Source organism: Megalobrama amblycephala, linkage group LG9 (genome assembly GCF_018812025.1).
Source record: "Megalobrama amblycephala isolate DHTTF-2021 linkage group LG9, ASM1881202v1, whole genome shotgun sequence".
Lineage (NCBI taxonomy): Eukaryota > Metazoa > Chordata > Actinopteri > Cypriniformes > Xenocyprididae > Megalobrama > Megalobrama amblycephala.
Window position 1 is genome coordinate 29754851 of NC_063052.1, and position 19837 is coordinate 29774687.

Genomic DNA, 19837 nt, shown 5'->3' on the forward strand with positions numbered 1-19837 from the left:
CAAAACTGAGGAGGTCAGAAAGAGAAAAATAATAAATAAAAAAAAGACACCAAAGGCATATTCATAACCATTTACTCGAGCTCACCTGATCAAAAGAATCATCATTATTCAGTCTCTCCCTCTGCGCATACGTGAGTGTGTGTGTTCCACTGGTGTCCAGACTAATGATGCTCTCACTGCAAGGTCTGGCGTATTTCAGATCACTCTTTCTGGAGTCAGTGGTTCTGCAAACCTCATAATTGTACACGTGCTGTAAAGTTCCTGTGCCGCCTACGTCTGCGTAAAGAGGCGGATAATACGGAATAACCGGAAGATTCGCTCCAGATTTGTAAAACATGCGCTCGCGTCTCCATCTGTAGCATTTGACTGACAGTATGGCAATGATAGACACGATAAAGAGAAATGAAACCACAGCCAAGGCCAAGACCAGATAGAAAGTCAGGTTGTCGTTGTATTCCTTGTCGTGCGTAAAGTCAGTGAACTCCGTTAGCACTTCAGGGAAGCTGTCCGCCACCGCCACGTTAACATTGACTGTAGCTGATCGAGAGGGCTGCCCGTTGTCCTCCACTACAACAGTGAGTCTTTGTTTGACAGCATCTTTATCTGTGACTTGGCGAACAGTTCTTATTTCTCCATTCTGTAAGCCCACTTCAAACAGCGCCCTGTCTGTGGCTTTGTGCAGTTTATATGAGAGCCAGGCATTCTGACCAGAGTCCACATCAACAGCCACCACTTTAGTCACCAGATAACCCACATCTGCCGAACGAGGCACTATTTCAGCCACCACATTTGCGCCTGACTGGACCGGATACAGAACCTGAGGCGCGTTGTCATTCTGGTCCTGAATGATGATTTTCACGCTCACGTTGCTGCTGAGAGGAGGAGAGCCTCCGTCCTGCGCTTTTACGCGAATGTTAAATTCTTTTGTTTGCTCATAATCAAAAGAACGAACAGCAAGAATGTCTCCGCTCTCTGCATTCACTGAAATATAGGTCGAGGCAGAGACGCCATTCACAAGAACATCCTCTAGAAAATATGAAATACGCGCGTTATTGCCAGAGTCTTTGTCACGCGCTTTAACAGATAAAACAGAGAGTCCGGGGGAATTATTCTCCATCACATATGCGGTGTATGACTGACGCTGGAACACAGGGGCGTTGTCATTGACATCAGAGATCTTCAGAGTCAGTGTTTTATTAGTAGAGAAAGATGGCGAGCCCTCATCAATAGCTGTCACTGTGATATTATACTCTGAGATCATCTCCCGATCCAAAAGCTCATCAGTGACTAAACTGTAGAAATTTGGGGTTGATGACTTTATTTTAAACGGCAAATTCTGAGGAATGAAGCACTTAACTATTCCGTTTTTCCCCGAATCTAAATCTTTGACATTCAGCATTGCTATCACAGTCTCTGGCGCTGAATTCTCCGGCACTGGGTTAGAAAAGGAAATTACGCTTATTATAGGAGCATTATCATTTATATCAGTAATTTCAATATGCACTTTACTGGTATCACTTAATCCGTCTTTGTCTCTTGCTTCCACAGATAATTCATATTTTTTGGATTTCTCGAAATCTAACGGACCATTAACTGTAATTTCCCCTGTACTGGAATCAATGTTAAAAAGACCAGAAGAGCTTTCACTGCTCTGAGAGAAAGAATATGTAACCTCTCCATTAGATCCAATATCTCCATCAGTTGCACTAACGCTTAACACAGTCGATCCTTTAGAAAAATTCTCTGGAATTGAAGCTCTATAGACCGACTGACTGAAAACAGGTGCATTGTCATTTGCATCTAAAACAATAACGTTTATCTTGATAGTGCCCGTTTTTTGAGGGGTTCCGCCATCGAATGCAGTTAAAATCAATTTATGTTCCTCTGCAGTTTCTCTGTCAAGGGGTTTTTGCAAAGTAATTTCTACATATTTTGTTTCGTCGAGATGAGCAGGTATTTTAACTGTGAAATGATCAGATGGAGTTAATTTATATGTCTGAAGAGAATTTAGACCAACATCAGGATCTTTCGCGCTATCGATTGAATATCGAGCCCCAGACAAAGCAAGTTCACTTATTTGAAAAGTAATCTCTTTTTTCATGAACACTGGAGCATGATCATTAATATCTAATATTTCCACATCAATTCTATGCAGCTCCATGGGGTTTTCTAGAATGATCTGAAAATGTAAGGAGCAGGGAGACACTTGGGCGCACAGCTCCTCTCTATCTATCCTCTCTTTCACTATCAGCGTCCCTTTATCCACATTCAGACCGATGTACTCACGACTGTCCTCCGTAAAGATCCGCGCTCGACCAGATTTCAGCCTCTTAACATCCAAACCGAGATCCTGAACGATATTTCCCACCAGCGAGCCCTTTGTCATCTCCTCTGGAATAGAATAACGGACCTGCCCGCGCGCAACGGCCATGACAAAGACGCAGAGCACGAGAGGCTGCATTAGCCATGATGAAATCCGCGTCGAAGATGCGCCTCTTTGGGCGTAAAAACAACAAAGAACCGACATCATCCAAATCTGCTATTCCACTAAAGATGAAAAGACGTAAAACAAAAGATTCAGAAAGATTGAATTGTATCATCCGAAAACACAGAGCAGCGAATGTCTCGACGCTTCAGTGTTAAAGTGACCGTGTGAATGAAAGAGATATTCTGCAGAATGTGATGTCAGAAAGTGGAGGAGGATCTAAAAACGAGTGTTTAAAGCTGGAACATACTGACCAACAGCGGCACTTAGTGCATCAGAGAAATATTACACTGAAAAATACTGTTGAAGAGAAACACAAAAACAATATGAACTGCGACCATTGTGGTATACATTTAGCGTTAAAACAGCTGAAATATAATTAAAAAAAAATCTGTTTGAAAGGAACACCAAAATATATGATGAAAAGAAAATAGTCAAAAGCAAAAACAGAAAATATAAAATAGACTTTAAATTATGTAGAAACAATTCATTATGACTCACCCATGCGCGCGCACATACACGATAACATCCTCTTACCTGAATTGCTTGAAACTGGTAAAAAATATATATATTTTTTAAAGACTATGCATGTCATTTCCTATTAAATATTAAAAAGTTAAGGTTTTAATATGAAAAAGTGTGAAAAAATGTAGTCACCAACATGATTAATAAACTACAGCTGCAGGTTTCTTTTTCTATAATTCGAAAAAAAAATATTGCACATTAACAAAACTGAGGAAGTCAGAAAGAGGAAAATAATAAATAAAAAATACACCAAAGGCATATTCATAACCATTTACTCGAGCTCACCTGATCAAAAGGATTATCATTATTCAGTCTCTCCCTCTGCGCATGCGTGAGTGTGTGTGTTCCACTGGTGTCCAGACTAATGATGCTCTCACTGCAAGGTCTGGCGTATTTCAGATCACTCTTTCTGGAGTCAGTGGTTCTGCAAACCTCATAATTGTACACGTGCTGTAAAGTTCCTGTGCCGCCTACGTCTGCGTAAAGAGGCGGATAATACGGAATAACCGGAAGATTCGCTCCAGATTTATAAAACATGCGCTCGCGTCTCCATCTGTAGCATTTGACTGACAGTATGGCAATGATAGACACGATAAAGAGAAATGAAACCACAGCCAAGGCCAAGACCAGATAGAAAGTCAGGTTGTCGTTGTATTCCTTGTCGTGCGTAAAGTCAGTGAACTCCGTTAGCACTTCAGGGAAGCTGTCCGCCACCGCCACGTTAACATTGACTGTAGCTGATCGAGAGGGCTGCCCGTTGTCCTCCACTACAACAGTGAGTCTTTGTTTGACAGCATCTTTATCTGTGACTTGGCGAACAGTTCTTATTTCTCCATTCTGTAAGCCCACTTCAAACAGCGCCCTGTCTGTGGCTTTGTGCAGTTTATATGAGAGCCAGGCATTCTGACCAGAGTCCACATCAACAGCCACCACTTTAGTCACCAGATAACCCACATCTGCCGAACGAGGCACTATTTCAGCCACCACATTTGCGCCTGACTGGACCGGATACAGAACCTGAGGCGCGTTGTCATTTTGGTCCTGAATGATGATTTTCACGCTCACGTTGCTGCTGAGAGGAGGAGAGCCTCCGTCCTGCGCTTTTACGCGAATGTTAAATTCTTTTGTTTGCTCATAATCAAAAGAACGAACAGCAAGAATGTCTCCGCTCTCTGCATTCACTGAAATATAGGTCGAGGCAGAGACGCCATTCATAAGAACATCCTCTAGAAAATATGAAATACGCGCGTTATTGCCAGAGTCTTTGTCACGCGCTTTAACAGATAAAACAGAGAGTCCGGGGGAATTATTCTCCATCACATATGCGGTGTATGACTGACGCTGGAACACAGGGGCGTTGTCATTGACATCAGAGATCTTCAGAGTCAGTGTTTTATTAGTAGAGAAAGATGGCGAGCCCTCATCAATAGCTGTTACTGTGATATTATATTCTGATATTTTTTCACGGTCTAAAAGCTGATCAGTGATCAAACTATAGAAATTCTGGGCAGATGACTTCACTTTGAAAGGCAAATCTGTAGCAATAGAGCATTTAACCTGTCCGTTTCTTCCTGAATCCAAATCTTTGACATTCAGCATCGCTATCACAGTTTCTGGTGCTGCGTCCTCGGGTATTGGGTTAGAAAATGAAATTACGCTTATTATAGGTGCATTGTCATTAACGTCAATTAATTCAATAATAACTTTACTGGAATCTGTCAAGCCACCTTTATCTGTTGCTTCAACATGTAATTGAAAATGTTTTGATTTCTCGAAATCCAGGTCACCGTTAACAGTAATCCCGCCGCTTTCTGAATCAATATTGAATAGCTCTAAAGCCTTTCCTGATGTTTGTGAGAAGGAATACGTCAGTTCAGAATTCGTTCCTTTGTCTTTATCAGTTGCTATCACACTCACGATATCAGTGCCCTTTGGTGAATTCTCCAGTAGGGAAACTCTATACACAGGGAGACTAAATACAGGAGAATTGTCGTTTGCGTCGATTACAAGAACAGTTATTTTAATAGTGCCTGATTTCTGGGGACTGCCGCCATCAAACGCCGTCAATGTTAACTTATGCTCCTCTTGATTTTCTCTATCTAGTGGTGTTTGTAGAATCATTTCAGCATATTTCAATCCATCACTTCCCATCTGTTCTTTCAGAGAAAAATAATCAGTTGGATTGAGCGTGTATCTCTGAAGGGTATTTAAACCTACATCAGAGTCTTGTGCATTATCTAAAGAAAATTTTGCTCCAAGAACAGCAAGCTCACTAATTTGAAAGCTTATTTCCTTTCTAATAAAAACTGGAGCATGATCATTAATATCTAATATTTCCACATCAATTCTATGCAGCTCCATGGGGTTTTCTAGAATGATCTGAAAATGTAAGGAGCAGGGAGACACTTGGGCGCACAGCTCCTCTCTATCTATCCTCTCTTTCACTATCAGCGTCCCTTTATCCACATTCAGACCGATGTACTCACGACTGTCCTCCGTAAAGATCCGCGCTCGACCAGATTTCAGCCTCTTAACATCCAAACCGAGATCCTGAACGATATTTCCCACCAGCGAGCCCTTTGTCATCTCCTCCGGAATAGAATAACGGACCTGCCCGCGCGCAACGGCCATGACAAAGACGCAGAGCACGAGAGGCTGCATTAGCCATGATGAAATCCGCGTCGAAGATGCGCCTCTTTGGGCGTAAAAACAACAAAGAACCGACATCATCCAAATCTTCTATTCCACTAAAGATGAAAAGACGAAGAACAAAAGATTCAGAAAGATTGAATTGTATCATCCGAAAACACAGAGCAGCGAATGTCTCGACGCTTCAGTGTTAAAGAGACCGTGTGAATGAAAGAGATATTCTGCAGAATGTGATGTCAGAAAGTGGAGGAGGATCTAAAAACGAGTGTTTAAAGCTGGAACATACTGACCAACAGCGGCACTTAGTGCATCAGAGAAATATTACACTGAAAAATACTGTTGAAGAGAAACACAAAAACTATATGAACTGCGACCATTGTGGTATACATTTAGCGTTAAAACAGCTGAAATATAATTTAAAAAAATCTGTTTGAAAGGAACACCAAAAAATATGATGAAAGAAAAATGGTCAAAAGCAAAACAGAAAATATAAAATAGACTTTAAATAATGTAGGAGCAATTCATTATGACTCACCCATGCGCGCGCACATACACGATAACATCCTCTTACCTGAATTGCTTGAAACTGGTAAAAAATATATATTTTTAAAGACTATGCATGTCATTTCCTATTAAATACTGAAAAGTTAAGGTTTTAATATGAAAAAGTGTGAAAAAATGTAGTAACCAACATGATTAATAAACTACAGCTGCAGGTTTCTTTTTCTATAATTCGAAAAAAAAAAAAAAATACATCGCACATTAACAAAACTGAGGAAGTCAGAAAGAGGAAAATAATAAATAAAAAATACACCAAAGGCATATTCATAACCATTTACTCGAGCTCACCTGATCAAAAGAATCATCATTATTCAGTCTTTCCCTCTGCGCATGCGTGAGTGTGTGTGTTCCACTGGTGTCCAGACTAATGATGCTCTCACTGCAAGGTCTGGCGTATTTCAGATCACTCTTTCTGGAGTCAGTGGTTCTGCAAACCTCATAATTGTACACGTGCTGTAAAGTTCCTGTGCCGCCTACGTCTGCGTAAAGAGGCGGATAATACGGAATAACCGGAAGATTCGCTCCAGATTTATAAAACATGCGCTCGCGTCTCCATCTGTAGCATTTGACTGACAGTATGGCAATGATAGACACGATAAAGAGAAATGAAACCACAGCCAAGGCCAAGACCAGATAGAAAGTCAGGTTGTCGTTGTATTCCTTGTCGTGCGTAAAGTCAGTGAACTCCGTTAGCACTTCAGGGAAGCTGTCCGCCACCGCCACGTTAACATTGACTGTAGCTGATCGAGAGGGCTGCCCGTTGTCCTCCACTACAACAGTGAGTCTTTGTTTGACAGCATCTTTATCTGTGACTTGGCGAACAGTTCTTATTTCTCCATTCTGTAAGCCCACTTCAAACAGCGCCCTGTCTGTGGCTTTGTGCAGTTTATATGAGAGCCAGGCATTCTGACCAGAGTCCACATCAACAGCCACCACTTTAGTCACCAGATAACCCACATCTGCCGAACGAGGCACTATTTCAGCCACCACATTTGCGCCTGACTGGACCGGATACAGAACCTGAGGCGCGTTGTCATTCTGGTCCTGAATGATGATTTTCACGCTCACGTTGCTGCTGAGAGGAGGAGAGCCTCCGTCCTGCGCTTTTACGCGAATGTTAAATTCTTTTGTTTGCTCATAATCAAAAGAACGAACAGCAAGAATGTCTCCGCTCTCTGCATTCACTGAAATATAGGTCGAGGCAGAGACGCCATTCACAAGAACATCCTCTAGAAAATATGAAATACGCGCGTTATTGCCAGAGTCTTTGTCACGCGCTTTCACAGATAAAACAGAGAGTCCGGGGGAATTATTCTCCATCACATATGCGGTGTATGACTGACGCTGGAACACAGGGGCGTTGTCATTGACATCAGAGATTTTCAGAGTCAGTGTTTTATTAGTAGAGAAAGATGGCGAGCCCTCATCAATAGCTGTTACTGTGATATTATATTCTGATATTTTTTCACGGTCTAAAAGCTGATCAGTTATCAAACTGTAGAAATTCTGGGCAGATGACTTCACTTTGAAAGGCAAATCTGTAGGAATAGAGCATTTAACCTGTCCATTTCTTCCTGAATCTAAATCTTTGACATTCAGCATGGCTATCACAGTTTCTGGTGCTGCGTCCTCGGGTATTGGGTTAGAAAATGAAATCACACTGATTACAGGGGGGTTGTCATTTACATCTGTAATGTCAATTACAACTTTACTAGAGTCAGTTAAACCACCTTTGTCTGTAGCATCTATATTTAACTCAAACTGCTTCGCCCTCTCGTAATCCAAATCTCCCTTTACAGTAATTTCCCCTGTATTTGTGTCAATGTGGAATAAATCAAGGGCTTTTCCTGAACTACGTGAAAAAGAATATGTGATCTCACCGTTTGCGCCTTGGTCATTATCAGTAGCGCTTACCTTGATTACTACAGCACCATTTGGTGAATTCTCAAATAATGAAACACGGTAAACAGGCAGACTGAAAACAGGGGCGTTATCGTTTGCGTCTATGACCGTAACACTTATCCTGACAGTGCCAGTTCTCTGCGGATTGCCGCCATCAAATGCTGTAAGGGTTAATTTGTGCTCCTGCTGAGTCTCTCTGTCTAAAGGTAATTTAAGAACCATTTCGACGTATTTTGAGCCATCGTTTCGTGAAAGAACCTTTAAATCAAAATTATCTGTTGGATTTAACGTGTATGACCTGAGCGCGTTAGTGCCAGTGTCAGGATCGTGGGCGCTGTCTAATGAAAATCGAGCTCCGGGAAGTGCAGATTCACTTATTTGAAAATCAATTTCCTTTCTGGCAAAAAGAGGAGCATGATCATTAATATCTAATATTTCCACATCAATTCTATGCAGCTCCATGGGGTTTTCTAGAATGATCTGAAAATGTAAGGAGCAGGGAGACACTTGGGCGCACAGCTCCTCTCTATCTATCCTCTCTTTCACTATCAGCGTCCCTTTATCCACATTCAGACCGATGTACTCACGACTGTCCTCCGTAAAGATCCGCGCTCGACCAGATTTCAGCCTCTTAACATCCAAACCGAGATCCTGAACGATATTTCCCACCAGCGAGCCCTTTGTCATCTCCTCTGGAATAGAATAACGGACCTGCCCGTGCGCAACGGCCATGACAAAGACGCAGAGCACGAGAGGCTGCATTAGCCATGATGAAATCCGCGTCGAAGATGCGCCTCTTTGGGCGTAAAAATAACAAAGAATCGACATCATCCAAATCTTCTATTCCACTAAAGATGAAAAGACGAAGAACAAAAGATTCAGAAAGATTGAATTGTATCATCCGAAAACACAGAGCAGCGAATGTCTCGACGCTTCAGTGTTAAAGAGACCGTGTGAATGAAAGAGATATTCTGCAGAATGTGATGTCAGAAAGTGGAGGAGGATCTAAAAACGAGTGTTTAAAGCTGGAACATACTGACCAACAGCGGCACTTAGTGCATCAGAGAAATATTACACTGAAAAATACTGTTGAAGAGAAACACAAAAACTATATGAACTGCGATCATTGTGGTATACATTTAGCGTTAAAACAGCTGAAATATAATTAAAAAGTTTGTTTGAAAGGAACACCAAAAAATATAATGAAAGGAAAATAGTCAAAAGCAAAACAGAAAATATAAAATAGACTTTAAATAATGCAGGAACAATTCATTATGACTCACCCATGCGCGCGCACATACACGATAACATCCTCTTACCTGAAATTGCTTGAAACTGGAATATATATATATATATATATATATATATATATATATATATATATATAAATAAAAGATTATGCATGTCATTTCCTATTAAATATTGAAAAGTTAAGGTTTTAATATGAAAAAGTGTGAAAAAATGTAGTCACCAAATTGATACTGGTAATTTTAAATAAACTACAGCTGCCAGTTTCTTTTTCTATAATTCGAAATAAATTCATTGCACATTAACAAAACTGAGGAAGTCAGAAAGATGAAAATAATAAATAAAAAAGACACCAAAGGCATATTCATAATAATTTACTCGAGCTCACCTGATCAAAAGAATCATCATTATTCAGTCTCTCTCTCTGCGCATGCGTGAGTGTGTGTGTTCCACTGGTGTCCAGACTAATGATGCTCTCACTGCAAGGTCTGGCGTATTTCAGATCACTCTTTCTGGAGTCAGTGGTTCTGCAAACCTCATAATTGTACACGTGCTGTAAAGTTCCTGTGCCGCCTACGTCTGCGTAAAGAGGCGGATAATACGGAATAACCGGAAGATTCGCTCCAGATTTATAAAACATGCGCTCGCGTCTCCATCTGTAGCATTTGACTGACAGTATGGCAATGATAGACACGATAAAGAGAAATGAAACCACAGCCAAGGCCAAGACCAGATAGAAAGTCAGGTTGTCGTTGTATTCCTTGTCGTGCGTAAAGTCAGTGAACTCCGTTAGCACTTCAGGGAAGCTGTCCGCCACCGCCACGTTAACATTGACTGTAGCTGATCGAGAGGGCTGCCCGTTGTCCTCCACTACAACAGTGAGTCTTTGTTTGACAGCATCTTTATCTGTGACTTGACGAACAGTTCTTATTTCTCCATTCTGTAAGCCCACTTCAAACAGCGCCCTGTCTGTGGCTTTGTGCAGTTTATATGAGAGCCAGGCATTCTGACCAGAGTCCACATCAACAGCCACCACTTTAGTCACCAGATAACCCACATCTGCCGAGCGAGGCACTATTTCAGCCACCACATTTGCGCCTGACTGGACCGGATACAGAACCTGAGGCGCGTTGTCATTCTGGTCCTGAATGATGATTTTCACGCTCACGTTGCTGCTGAGAGGAGGAGAGCCTCCGTCCTGCGCTTTTACGCGAATGTTAAATTCTTTTGTTTGCTCATAATCAAAAGAACGAACAGCAAGAATGTCTCCGCTCTCTGCATTCACTGAAATATAGGTCGAGGCAGAGACGCCATTCACAAGAACATCCTCGAGAAAATATGAAATACGCGCGTTATTGCCAGAGTCTTTGTCACGCGCTTTAACAGATAAAACAGAGAGTCCGGGGGAATTATTCTCCATCACATATGCGGTGTATGACTGACGCTGGAACACAGGGGCGTTGTCATTGACATCAGAGATTTTCAGAGTCAGTGTTTTATTAGTAGAGAAAGATGGCGAGCCCTCATCAATAGCTGTTACTGTGATATTATATTCAGACATTTTTTCACGGTCTAAAAGCTGATCAGTTATCAAACTATAGAAATTTGAGGATGATTGTCTGATTCGAAATGGTAAATCATGGTTAATTAAGCATCTCACCTGTCCATTTTTCCCCGAGTCTAAATCTTTGACATTCAGCATCGCTATCACAGTCTCAGGAGCTGAGTTTTCTGGTAAAGGGTTTGAGAACGAAATTACATTAATTACAGGGGCATTGTCGTTAACATCTGTTATTTCCACCATTACTTTAGCAGTATCCGTTAAACCCCCATTGTCTGTTGCCACCACATTCAATTCGTATTTCTTGGATTTTTCAAAGTCTAGATGGCCAACAACAATTATATCACCATTAGTGGGCTCAATACTGAAAATGTTCAAGATGTTTTTGCTGCTTTGTGAGAATGAATAGGACACTTGTTTATTTATTCCTTGATCTGCGTCAGTTGCACTAACCTTTAAAACTAATGAACCCTTTTGCGCATTTTCAGCGACAAGTGCTGTATATACAGACTGACTAAAAACAGGCGCGTTGTCGTTTGCATCCAAAACACTGACGTTTATTTTCACTGTACCGGTTTTTTGGGGGGTTCCGCCATCAAACGCTGTTACAATCAGATTATGCTCCTCCTGTTTTTCTCTGTCTAATGGTGTCTGCAAGACCATTTCCACATATTTAGTACCATCAGTGTGAGACAACGTTTTGAGCACAAAATGATCATTTTTACTTAATCTATACGTCTGAAGTGAATTTATACCCTCATCAGCATCTTTAGCACTATCGATTGAATATCGAGCTCCAGGCAACGCTAGTTCGCTAATTTGAAAATTTATCTCTTTGCTTATGAAAACGGGAGTATGATCATTAATATCTAATATTTCCACATCAATTCTATGCAGCTCCATGGGGTTTTCTAGAATGATCTGAAAATGTAAGGAGCAGGGAGACACTTGGGCGCACAGCTCCTCTCTATCTATCCTCTCTTTCACTATCAGCGTCCCTTTATCCACATTCAGACCGATGTACTCACGACTGTCCTCCGTAAAGATCCGCGCTCGACCAGATTTCAGCCTCTTAACATCCAAACCGAGATCCTGAACGATATTTCCCACCAGCGAGCCCTTTGTCATCTCCTCTGGAATAGAATAACGGACCTGCCCGCGCGCAACGGCCATGACAAAGACGCAGAGCACGAGAGGCTGCATTAGCCATGATGAAATCCGCGTCGAAGATGCGCCTCTTTGGGCGTAAAAATAACAAAGAATCGACATCATCCAAATCTGCTATTCCACTAAAGATGAAAAGACGAAGAACAAAAGATTCAGAAAGATTGAATTGTATCATCCGAAAACACAGAGCAGCGAATGTCTCGACGCTTCAGTGTTAAAGAGACCGTGTGAATGAAAGAGATATTCTGCAGAATGTGATGTCAGAAAGTGGAGGAGGATCTAAAAACGAGTGTTTAAAGCTGGAACATACTGACCAACAGCGGCACTTAGTGCATCAGAGAAATATTACACTGAAAAATACAGTTGAAGAGAAACACAAAAACTATATGGACTGCGACCATTGTGGTATACATTTAGCGTTAAAACAGCTGAAATAGAGATACAAAAAATAGTTTGAAAGGAAATACCAAAATATATGATGAAAAGAAAATAGTCAAAAGCAAAACAGAAAATATAAAATAGACTTTAAATTATGTAGGAACTATTCATTATGACTCACCCATGCGCGCGCACATACACGATAACATCCTCTTACCTGAATTGCTTGAAACTGGTAAAAAAAAAAATATTTTTTAAAGACTATGCATGTCATTTCCTATTAAATATTGAAAAGTTAAGGTTTTAATATGAAAAAGTGTGAAAAAATGTAGTCACCAACATGATTAATAAACTACAGCTGCAGGTTTCTTTTTCTATAATTCGAAAAAAATATATTGCACATTAACAAAACTGAGGAAGTCAGAAAGAGGAAAATAATAAATAAAAAAGACACCAAAGGCATATTCATAACCATTTACTCGAGCTCACCTGATCAAAAGAATCATCATTATTCAGTCTCTCTCTCTGCGCATGCGTGAGTGTGTGTGTTCCACTGGTGTCCAGACTAATGATGCTCTCACTGCAAGGTCTGGCGTATTTCAGATCACTCTTTCTGGAGTCAGTGGTTCTGCAAACCTCATAATTGTACACGTGCTGTAAAGTTCCTGTGCCGCCTACGTCTGCGTAAAGAGGCGGATAATACGGAATAACCGGAAGATTCGCTCCAGATTTATAAAACATGCGCTCGCGTCTCCATCTGTAGCATTTGACTGACAGTATGGCAATGATAGACACGATAAAGAGAAATGAAACCACAGCCAAGGCCAAGACCAGATAGAAAGTCAGGTTGTCGTTGTATTCCTTGTCGTGCGTAAAGTCAGTGAACTCCGTTAGCACTTCAGGGAAGCTGTCCGCCACCGCCACGTTAACATTGACTGTAGCTGATCGAGAGGGCTGCCCGTTGTCCTCCACTACAACAGTGAGTCTTTGTTTGACAGCATCTTTATCTGTGACTTGGCGAACAGTTCTTATTTCTCCATTCTGTAAGCCCACTTCAAACAGCGCCCTGTCTGTGGCTTTGTGCAGTTTATATGAGAGCCAGGCATTCTGACCAGAGTCCACATCAACAGCCACCACTTTAGTCACCAGATAACCCACATCTGCCGAACGAGGCACTATTTCAGCCACCACATTTGCGCCTGACTGGACCGGATACAGAACCTGAGGCGCGTTGTCATTCTGGTCCTGAATGATGATTTTCACGCTCACGTTGCTGCTGAGAGGAGGAGAGCCTCCGTCCTGCGCTTTTACGCGGAATGTTAAATTCTTTGTTCTGCTCATAATCAAAAGAATCGAACAGCAATGAATGTCTCCGCTCTCTGCATTAACGGACACTAAGGTCGAGGAGACGGGCACTCCGTTAACCGACGAGTCCTCCAGAAAATGTAAGACACGCGGGCGTTCTGGTTAAAATCTGCGTCTCTGGCTCTGACTGTGAATATGGAAAGACCCGGTGTGTTGAATTTTCTCCATCACAGAGGCGGTCATATGAGCTGACTTCTCAAACACAGGGCGCGTTGTCATTGACATCAGATATCTGTAAGGAGAGAGTGACGCTGCTGGAGAGAGAGGGCACGCCCTCATCAATAGCACGTTCACACTGATGTTATACCTGAGACTCTCGCTCTCGATCCTAAATCGCTCATCAGTGACTAAACTGTAGAAATTATTATTTGATCGACTTTAGGGTAAACGGCAATATTCTCAGGAATTGAACACTTACATTTTACCGTTTTCTCCTGCATCTGGGTCTTTGCACGTTTAGCATTGTTATCAACAGTTCCTGGCGCTGAGTTCTCGGATATGGTGGTTAATTTAGACATGATATTATAGCGAGTTTATTGTCATTTATATCAATCACATCTACATCGATTTTACAAGAATCGGTCAGACCTCCGTCATCGCTCGCCTGTACATGAATTTGATAATGCCGAGCTTTCTCGATAATCTATATTCCCTTTACTGTAACCTCACCGTTTGAATCGTTAATTTGGAAACAATTCCGGAACATTGTCGAGAGTATTTGTAATGGCATATTTTACTTTCCGTTTGATCCCTCGTCCAAATCAGTTGCACTAACCGTCGTTACAACTGTGCCTTTGAGGGCGTTCTCAATGGATATTGAAGCTCTATAGATTTTCTGACTGAAAACAGGCGCATTGTCATTTCACATCTAAAACAAGTAACGTATGTATCTTGCGCAGTGCCCAGACAATTGTGGATCACCGCCATCGAATCGCTGTCAGAACCAGAGACAATTTATGCTCCTGCTTTTCACGATCGAGGGGTTTCTGCAGAACCATTTCTACAAGCTTACTACCGTCTGCCTGAGTTTGTAATTTCAATAAAAAATTATCAGTGGGTTAATTAGTAAATAAGTCTGAAGAGCTATTTAGTTCCGACATCTAGGATCATTGCGCTATCGAAAACAAATACTGCCCCAGTTACAAAGCCGACTCACTGATTTGAATCTAATCTCAGCCCGTTTGAAAGAAGGGCGAATGATCATTTATATCTGTAATTTCGACTGTAATTCTATGCAGTAAAATTCCATGGGGTTTTCTAGAATAATCTGAAAATGTAAGCGAGCAAGGCGTTGCACTGTCCGCACAGCGCCTCTCGGTCTATTCTCTCTTTATAATTCAGACCCTGTTTCACGATTCAGCTCGATGTATCAGCGCTGTCTCCAGTATAAATAGCCTTTACCCGATTTCAGTCCTTTAAATCTAAACCCATCCTGCGCTATGTTCCCGACTAAAGAGCCTTTCGCCATTTCTTCAGGAATGGAGTAACTGACCTGCCCGAGAGCTGAACTGAGAGAGAGAAACCAAATAAACAGCAGTACTTGCCGCGCCATTGTTCTGTCCGACATTTTGCAGAAGACATCTCAAATGATTCCACTAAAGATGAAAGCAAAGAAAAAGTCAGAAAACTGGAGGAAATCATGTATATGTCCAAAGTGAAAACATCAGAAAAGTATATAAATCCAAGAGAAGATATTAAATACAGTTTCTCCGTGATTTTCCTTCTCTCTCCTCTTCAGACTGCGCTCTCAGCTTTCTCTCTCTCTAATAATATGGAGATGATGGGGGTGGAACTGCAGCAGATCTGCTCTCTAAACTGACATATTGACCAACAGCGGCACTATGAGTCCAGTCTGATGAACTACAGAAAGAATAAAATTAATAAACCTTTATGTCTGTCAGACAAGCCTGAGAAAAGCAATTTACTAAACAAAGTTCTGAAGTATAAAAAAGTTCCATAACAATAAATGTCTATGAAATACAAAGATTATATGAGTTTGTGTAAATAAAGATGCAAGGGGAAAATTAAACAAATACATTTTCTGTTTGATCAAAGTTTTGATCAAGCCATATCTGTATATGAACACTGATCAGACAGACAGGGATAAATACCTTAAATACAATAAAAAGTAATGAAATAGTATTTAGTTTAACTTTTCAACAGGATGGCAGACCAATAAGATGCTGAAAATCTCAAAAAGACAGTCTGCTCTAAAGAGATGCAGCAGAATATATGAAGTAAATGACTGTGTCGCCGCGTTTCAGACCATGGTCAGGGAAGCAAATGCAAATGCTGTGAATATAGTTTCTCACTTCTTAACAAGAACAAGTGAAAAATCACACAAGGAAATTTTTAAAATGGAAAATAACCAACCAACAAACTATGAATACAACGGCAATACAGTTTTTCTCAATCTGTTTGACACATTTCTCCAAACTAGGATCACTGTTCTCAAAACAGTTAACTCATGATCTGAACACTTTTTAATTGTCCTTAACAGATTGTAAGTTTTCATTCATTTCACACAAATTGCAAATCATGTGAACCATTTTCTCAAAACTCACACAAAATTCTCAGATGTTTTCATAATAGTTAATACGTCCAACCAAAACTTTAATATATTAGGAAAATCAATCACAGCTATTTTTATAGGCTTTACACAAATCACAAACATTAATGTACCATTTGTCCAAACACAACAAACAAAACTCTGGAATTTGTCAAATTTATCAAATGCACATGGTATGCTTTCAATTTGTCCCAAACTGATATCTGCTTGATTAATCATACACACAACACAGGAAATGCAGTTTTCCCAAATGTTTACGCATTTATCACAATTGCATTATATAATTGTCATGAGTATGCCCTGTTTCATTATTATTTCCTTTTGTGACCTAGTTTCTAGTCTGTGTCAGTTTCATTCAGTTCACCTGTTGCTCGTTAATTAGCTCATTAGTTCCTTGTTTGGTCTTGTGTATGTTTGGTTCAGTTCTTTGTCCTGTCTCATCTATGTAAAGTGGTTGTTTTCTGAGTTTTCCCTGCCTGTTTCCTGAGTATTTGGATTAAAAGACAGATTTCCTGGAATTATCCTTTGTCGTGCGTTCATTGATTCAGCCACCTGTGACAGTTACAGGGAAAATATGAAAGGCAAAGTATACATAGAACAAAAAAAAATATGCAAGAGAAGGGGAAGATAAAGAGGTGTAAGCGTAAAGGTGGTGGTGTGGGTATAGAGGAAGGGTGTAATAAGAAGGAAAGGAAAAGTGGAACATATAGAAGGAGATCATATACGAGGAGAGAGGATGAAGTAAAAAAGGAGGATAGGAGAAGAGCTGAGTATAGTGGAGGACATTGGTGTAGTGGAAAAATCAAGTGGAGAATTTGTAAGAAGACATGGACATAGTGAATGGACAGCAGGGTGGGAGGGCTAGGAGGAGAGGTGGATTTCAAATGAAATCAGAATTAACCCAATTTAGTGTTTCTTAATCCTGGACCTGGGGAGCCCTATCTGAGGTTATAGGGCATTCAGGATTCAGCCCCCGTAAAAAGTTTTTTTTTTTTTTTTTTCTTCTTTAAATAAGAAATGGTTATTTTTGTAAGAAATTCAAGATAAAATACTTTTGCTTTGGCATAATGTTATGTTTGAAATACATATAAACAAATTTTTATAAATATCTGTAGTTTTAAAGCTGTTGAGGTAATTGAAAAACTTTTGCCAAGCAATATTCTCCAATGTCAGGGTGGCACATCTGCAAATATTTTATTAGCAACTGACAAGGTAATAACGTTAAGCCTGATACTGTAATGCAACATCCAGAGGACCACAAAAGATCATTGTGGCAGAGTGAAAAGGTTTGTAGATATCTCTCAAATATTGATAAAACAGCTCATTTCAAGTATGGGTAGATACATATTTACAGATATTTGGTTGTACCACCTGACAAAAAAAAAAGTAAATAAAATAATAATAATAATAACAATAATAATAATAATAATAATAATAATTTAAACACTTTGAAATGTTATGTAACAACTGAAACGTGTTTACATTGTTCATGACTCAAAAATATGCATTACATTGAAAAGATTTTTTAAAAATAAATTTTTTGAAGCTTCATTTGCTCAGTGACCCATATAACAAAACCTGTTGGAAAAACATTACAATAAATCTGTATTTTCATTAGTGTATTTGAACATCTAAAGCTGAAAGTGTTCTAAAATCATGAGAGAAAACACTTGTAGTTTTGACTAGAAAAAAATGCAGTGCTTTATTTTGCAGTAAAGTTGAACTGTTTGGCTAAGGTGAGTTTAGATCACTGTGTTAACTGTTTTGAGAGCAGTTACATTACTTTGGAGAAATGTTATAAATAATATAATATATATATATATATATATATATATATATATATATATATATATATATATATATATATTAACAATTTCTAATTTCTAACTGACATTTCAGTGGTAGCATGCCATATACTGTAGGACTTCAATGGAAAATAAATGTAAAATTAAACGAATATAAAGCAAGTTATACAGAAAATCATTTATAAGCTAAAAAAAGTAAGCACTCATTTCCTTTCATGGCTGCACAGGAAAGATGAACTACATAAGAAAAAAGTTGAGACTATAATAAAATGAAAATAAGCAGAAAAGACACCAAAGGCATCATTTCATACACCATTTAAAAATCGAAGCTCACCTGATCAAAAGAATCATCATTATTCAGTCTCTCCCTCTGCGCATGCGTGAGTGTGTGTGTTCCACTGGTGTCCAGACTAATGATGCTCTCACTGCAAGGTCTGGCGTATTTCAGATCACTCTTTCTGGAGTCAGTGGTTCTGCAAACCTCATAATTGTACACGTGCTGTAAAGTTCCTGTGCCGCCTACGTCTGCGTAAAGAGGCGGATAATACGGAATAACCGGAAGATTCGCTCCAGATTTGTAAAACATGCGCTCGCGTCTCCATCTGTAGCATTTGACTGACAGTATGGCAATGATAGACACGATAAAGAGAAATGAAACCACAGCCAAGGCCAAGACCAGATAGAAAGTCAGGTTGTCGTTGTATTCCTTGTCGTGCGTAAAGTCAGTGAACTCCGTTAGCACTTCAGGGAAGCTGTCCGCCACCGCCACGTTAACATTGACTGTAGCTGATCGAGAGGGCTGCCCGTTGTCCTCCACTACAACAGTGAGTCTTTGTTTGACAGCATCTTTATCTGTGACTTGGCGAACAGTTCTTATTTCTCCATTCTGTAAGCCCACTTCAAACAGCGCCCTGTCTGTGGCTTTGTGCAGTTTATATGAGAGCCAGGCATTCTGACCAGAGTCCACATCAACAGCCACCACTTTAGTCACCAGATAACCCACATCTGCCGAACGAGGCACTATTTCAGCCACCACATTTGCGCCTGACTGGACCGGATACAGAACCTGAGGCGCGTTGTCATTCTGGTCCTGAATGATGATTTTCACGCTCACGTTGCTGCTGAGAGGAGGAGAGCCTCCGTCCTGCGCTTTTACGCGAATGTTAAATTCTTTTGTTTGCTCATAATCAAAAGAACGAACAGCAAGAATGTCTCCGCTCTCTGCATTCACTGAAATATAGGTCGAGGCAGAGACGCCATTCACAAGAACATCCTCTAGAAAATATGAAATACGCGCGTTATTGCCAGAGTCTTTGTCACGCGCTTTAACAGATAAAACAGAGAGTCCGGGGGAATTATTCTCCATCACATATGCGGTGTATGACTGACGCTGGAACACAGGGGCGTTGTCATTGACATCAGAGATCTTCAGAGTCAGTGTTTTATTAGTAGAGAAAGATGGCGAGCCCTCATCAATAGCTGTCACTGTGATATTATACTCTGAGATCATCTCCCGATCCAAAAGCTCATCAGTGACTAAACTGTAGAAATTTGGGGTTGATGACTTTATTTTAAACGGCAAATTCTGAGGAATGAAGCACTTAACTATTCCGTTTTTCCCC

The 19837-nt window shown here is 40.4% G+C and overlaps 2 protein-coding genes and 3 pseudogenes across 20 annotated transcripts in view; all 5 read right to left on the minus strand.

Moving 5' to 3' along the window:
- LOC125275563 (protocadherin gamma-A11-like) overlaps window positions 1-19837 on the minus strand; it is a 205955-nt gene that overhangs the window by 42742 nt on the left and 143376 nt on the right. Inside the window, exon 1 of one of the 19 annotated variants that reach the window (XM_048202651.1) lies at window positions 86-2877. The exons of the other annotated variants lie outside the window; for them this stretch is intronic. Coding sequence (XP_048058608.1) covers window positions 86-2530 — 2445 coding nt within the window. The 5' untranslated portion in view covers window positions 2531-2877. Of the gene's footprint in view, window positions 1-85; window positions 2878-19837 lie in introns of those variants that run through there. 19 annotated transcript variants of the gene reach the window in all.
- LOC125275607 lies at window positions 3308-6485 on the minus strand (annotated as a pseudogene).
- Window positions 6509-9429, minus strand: LOC125275606 (annotated as a pseudogene).
- Window positions 9720-12426, minus strand: LOC125275567 (putative protocadherin beta-18). The gene has a single exon (XM_048202677.1). It carries the CDS (start codon window positions 12201-12203, stop codon window positions 9735-9737), a length of 2469 nt encoding a protein of 822 aa, XP_048058634.1. The 5' UTR covers window positions 12204-12426; the 3' UTR covers window positions 9720-9734.
- On the minus strand, window positions 12927-15414 carry LOC125275572 (annotated as a pseudogene).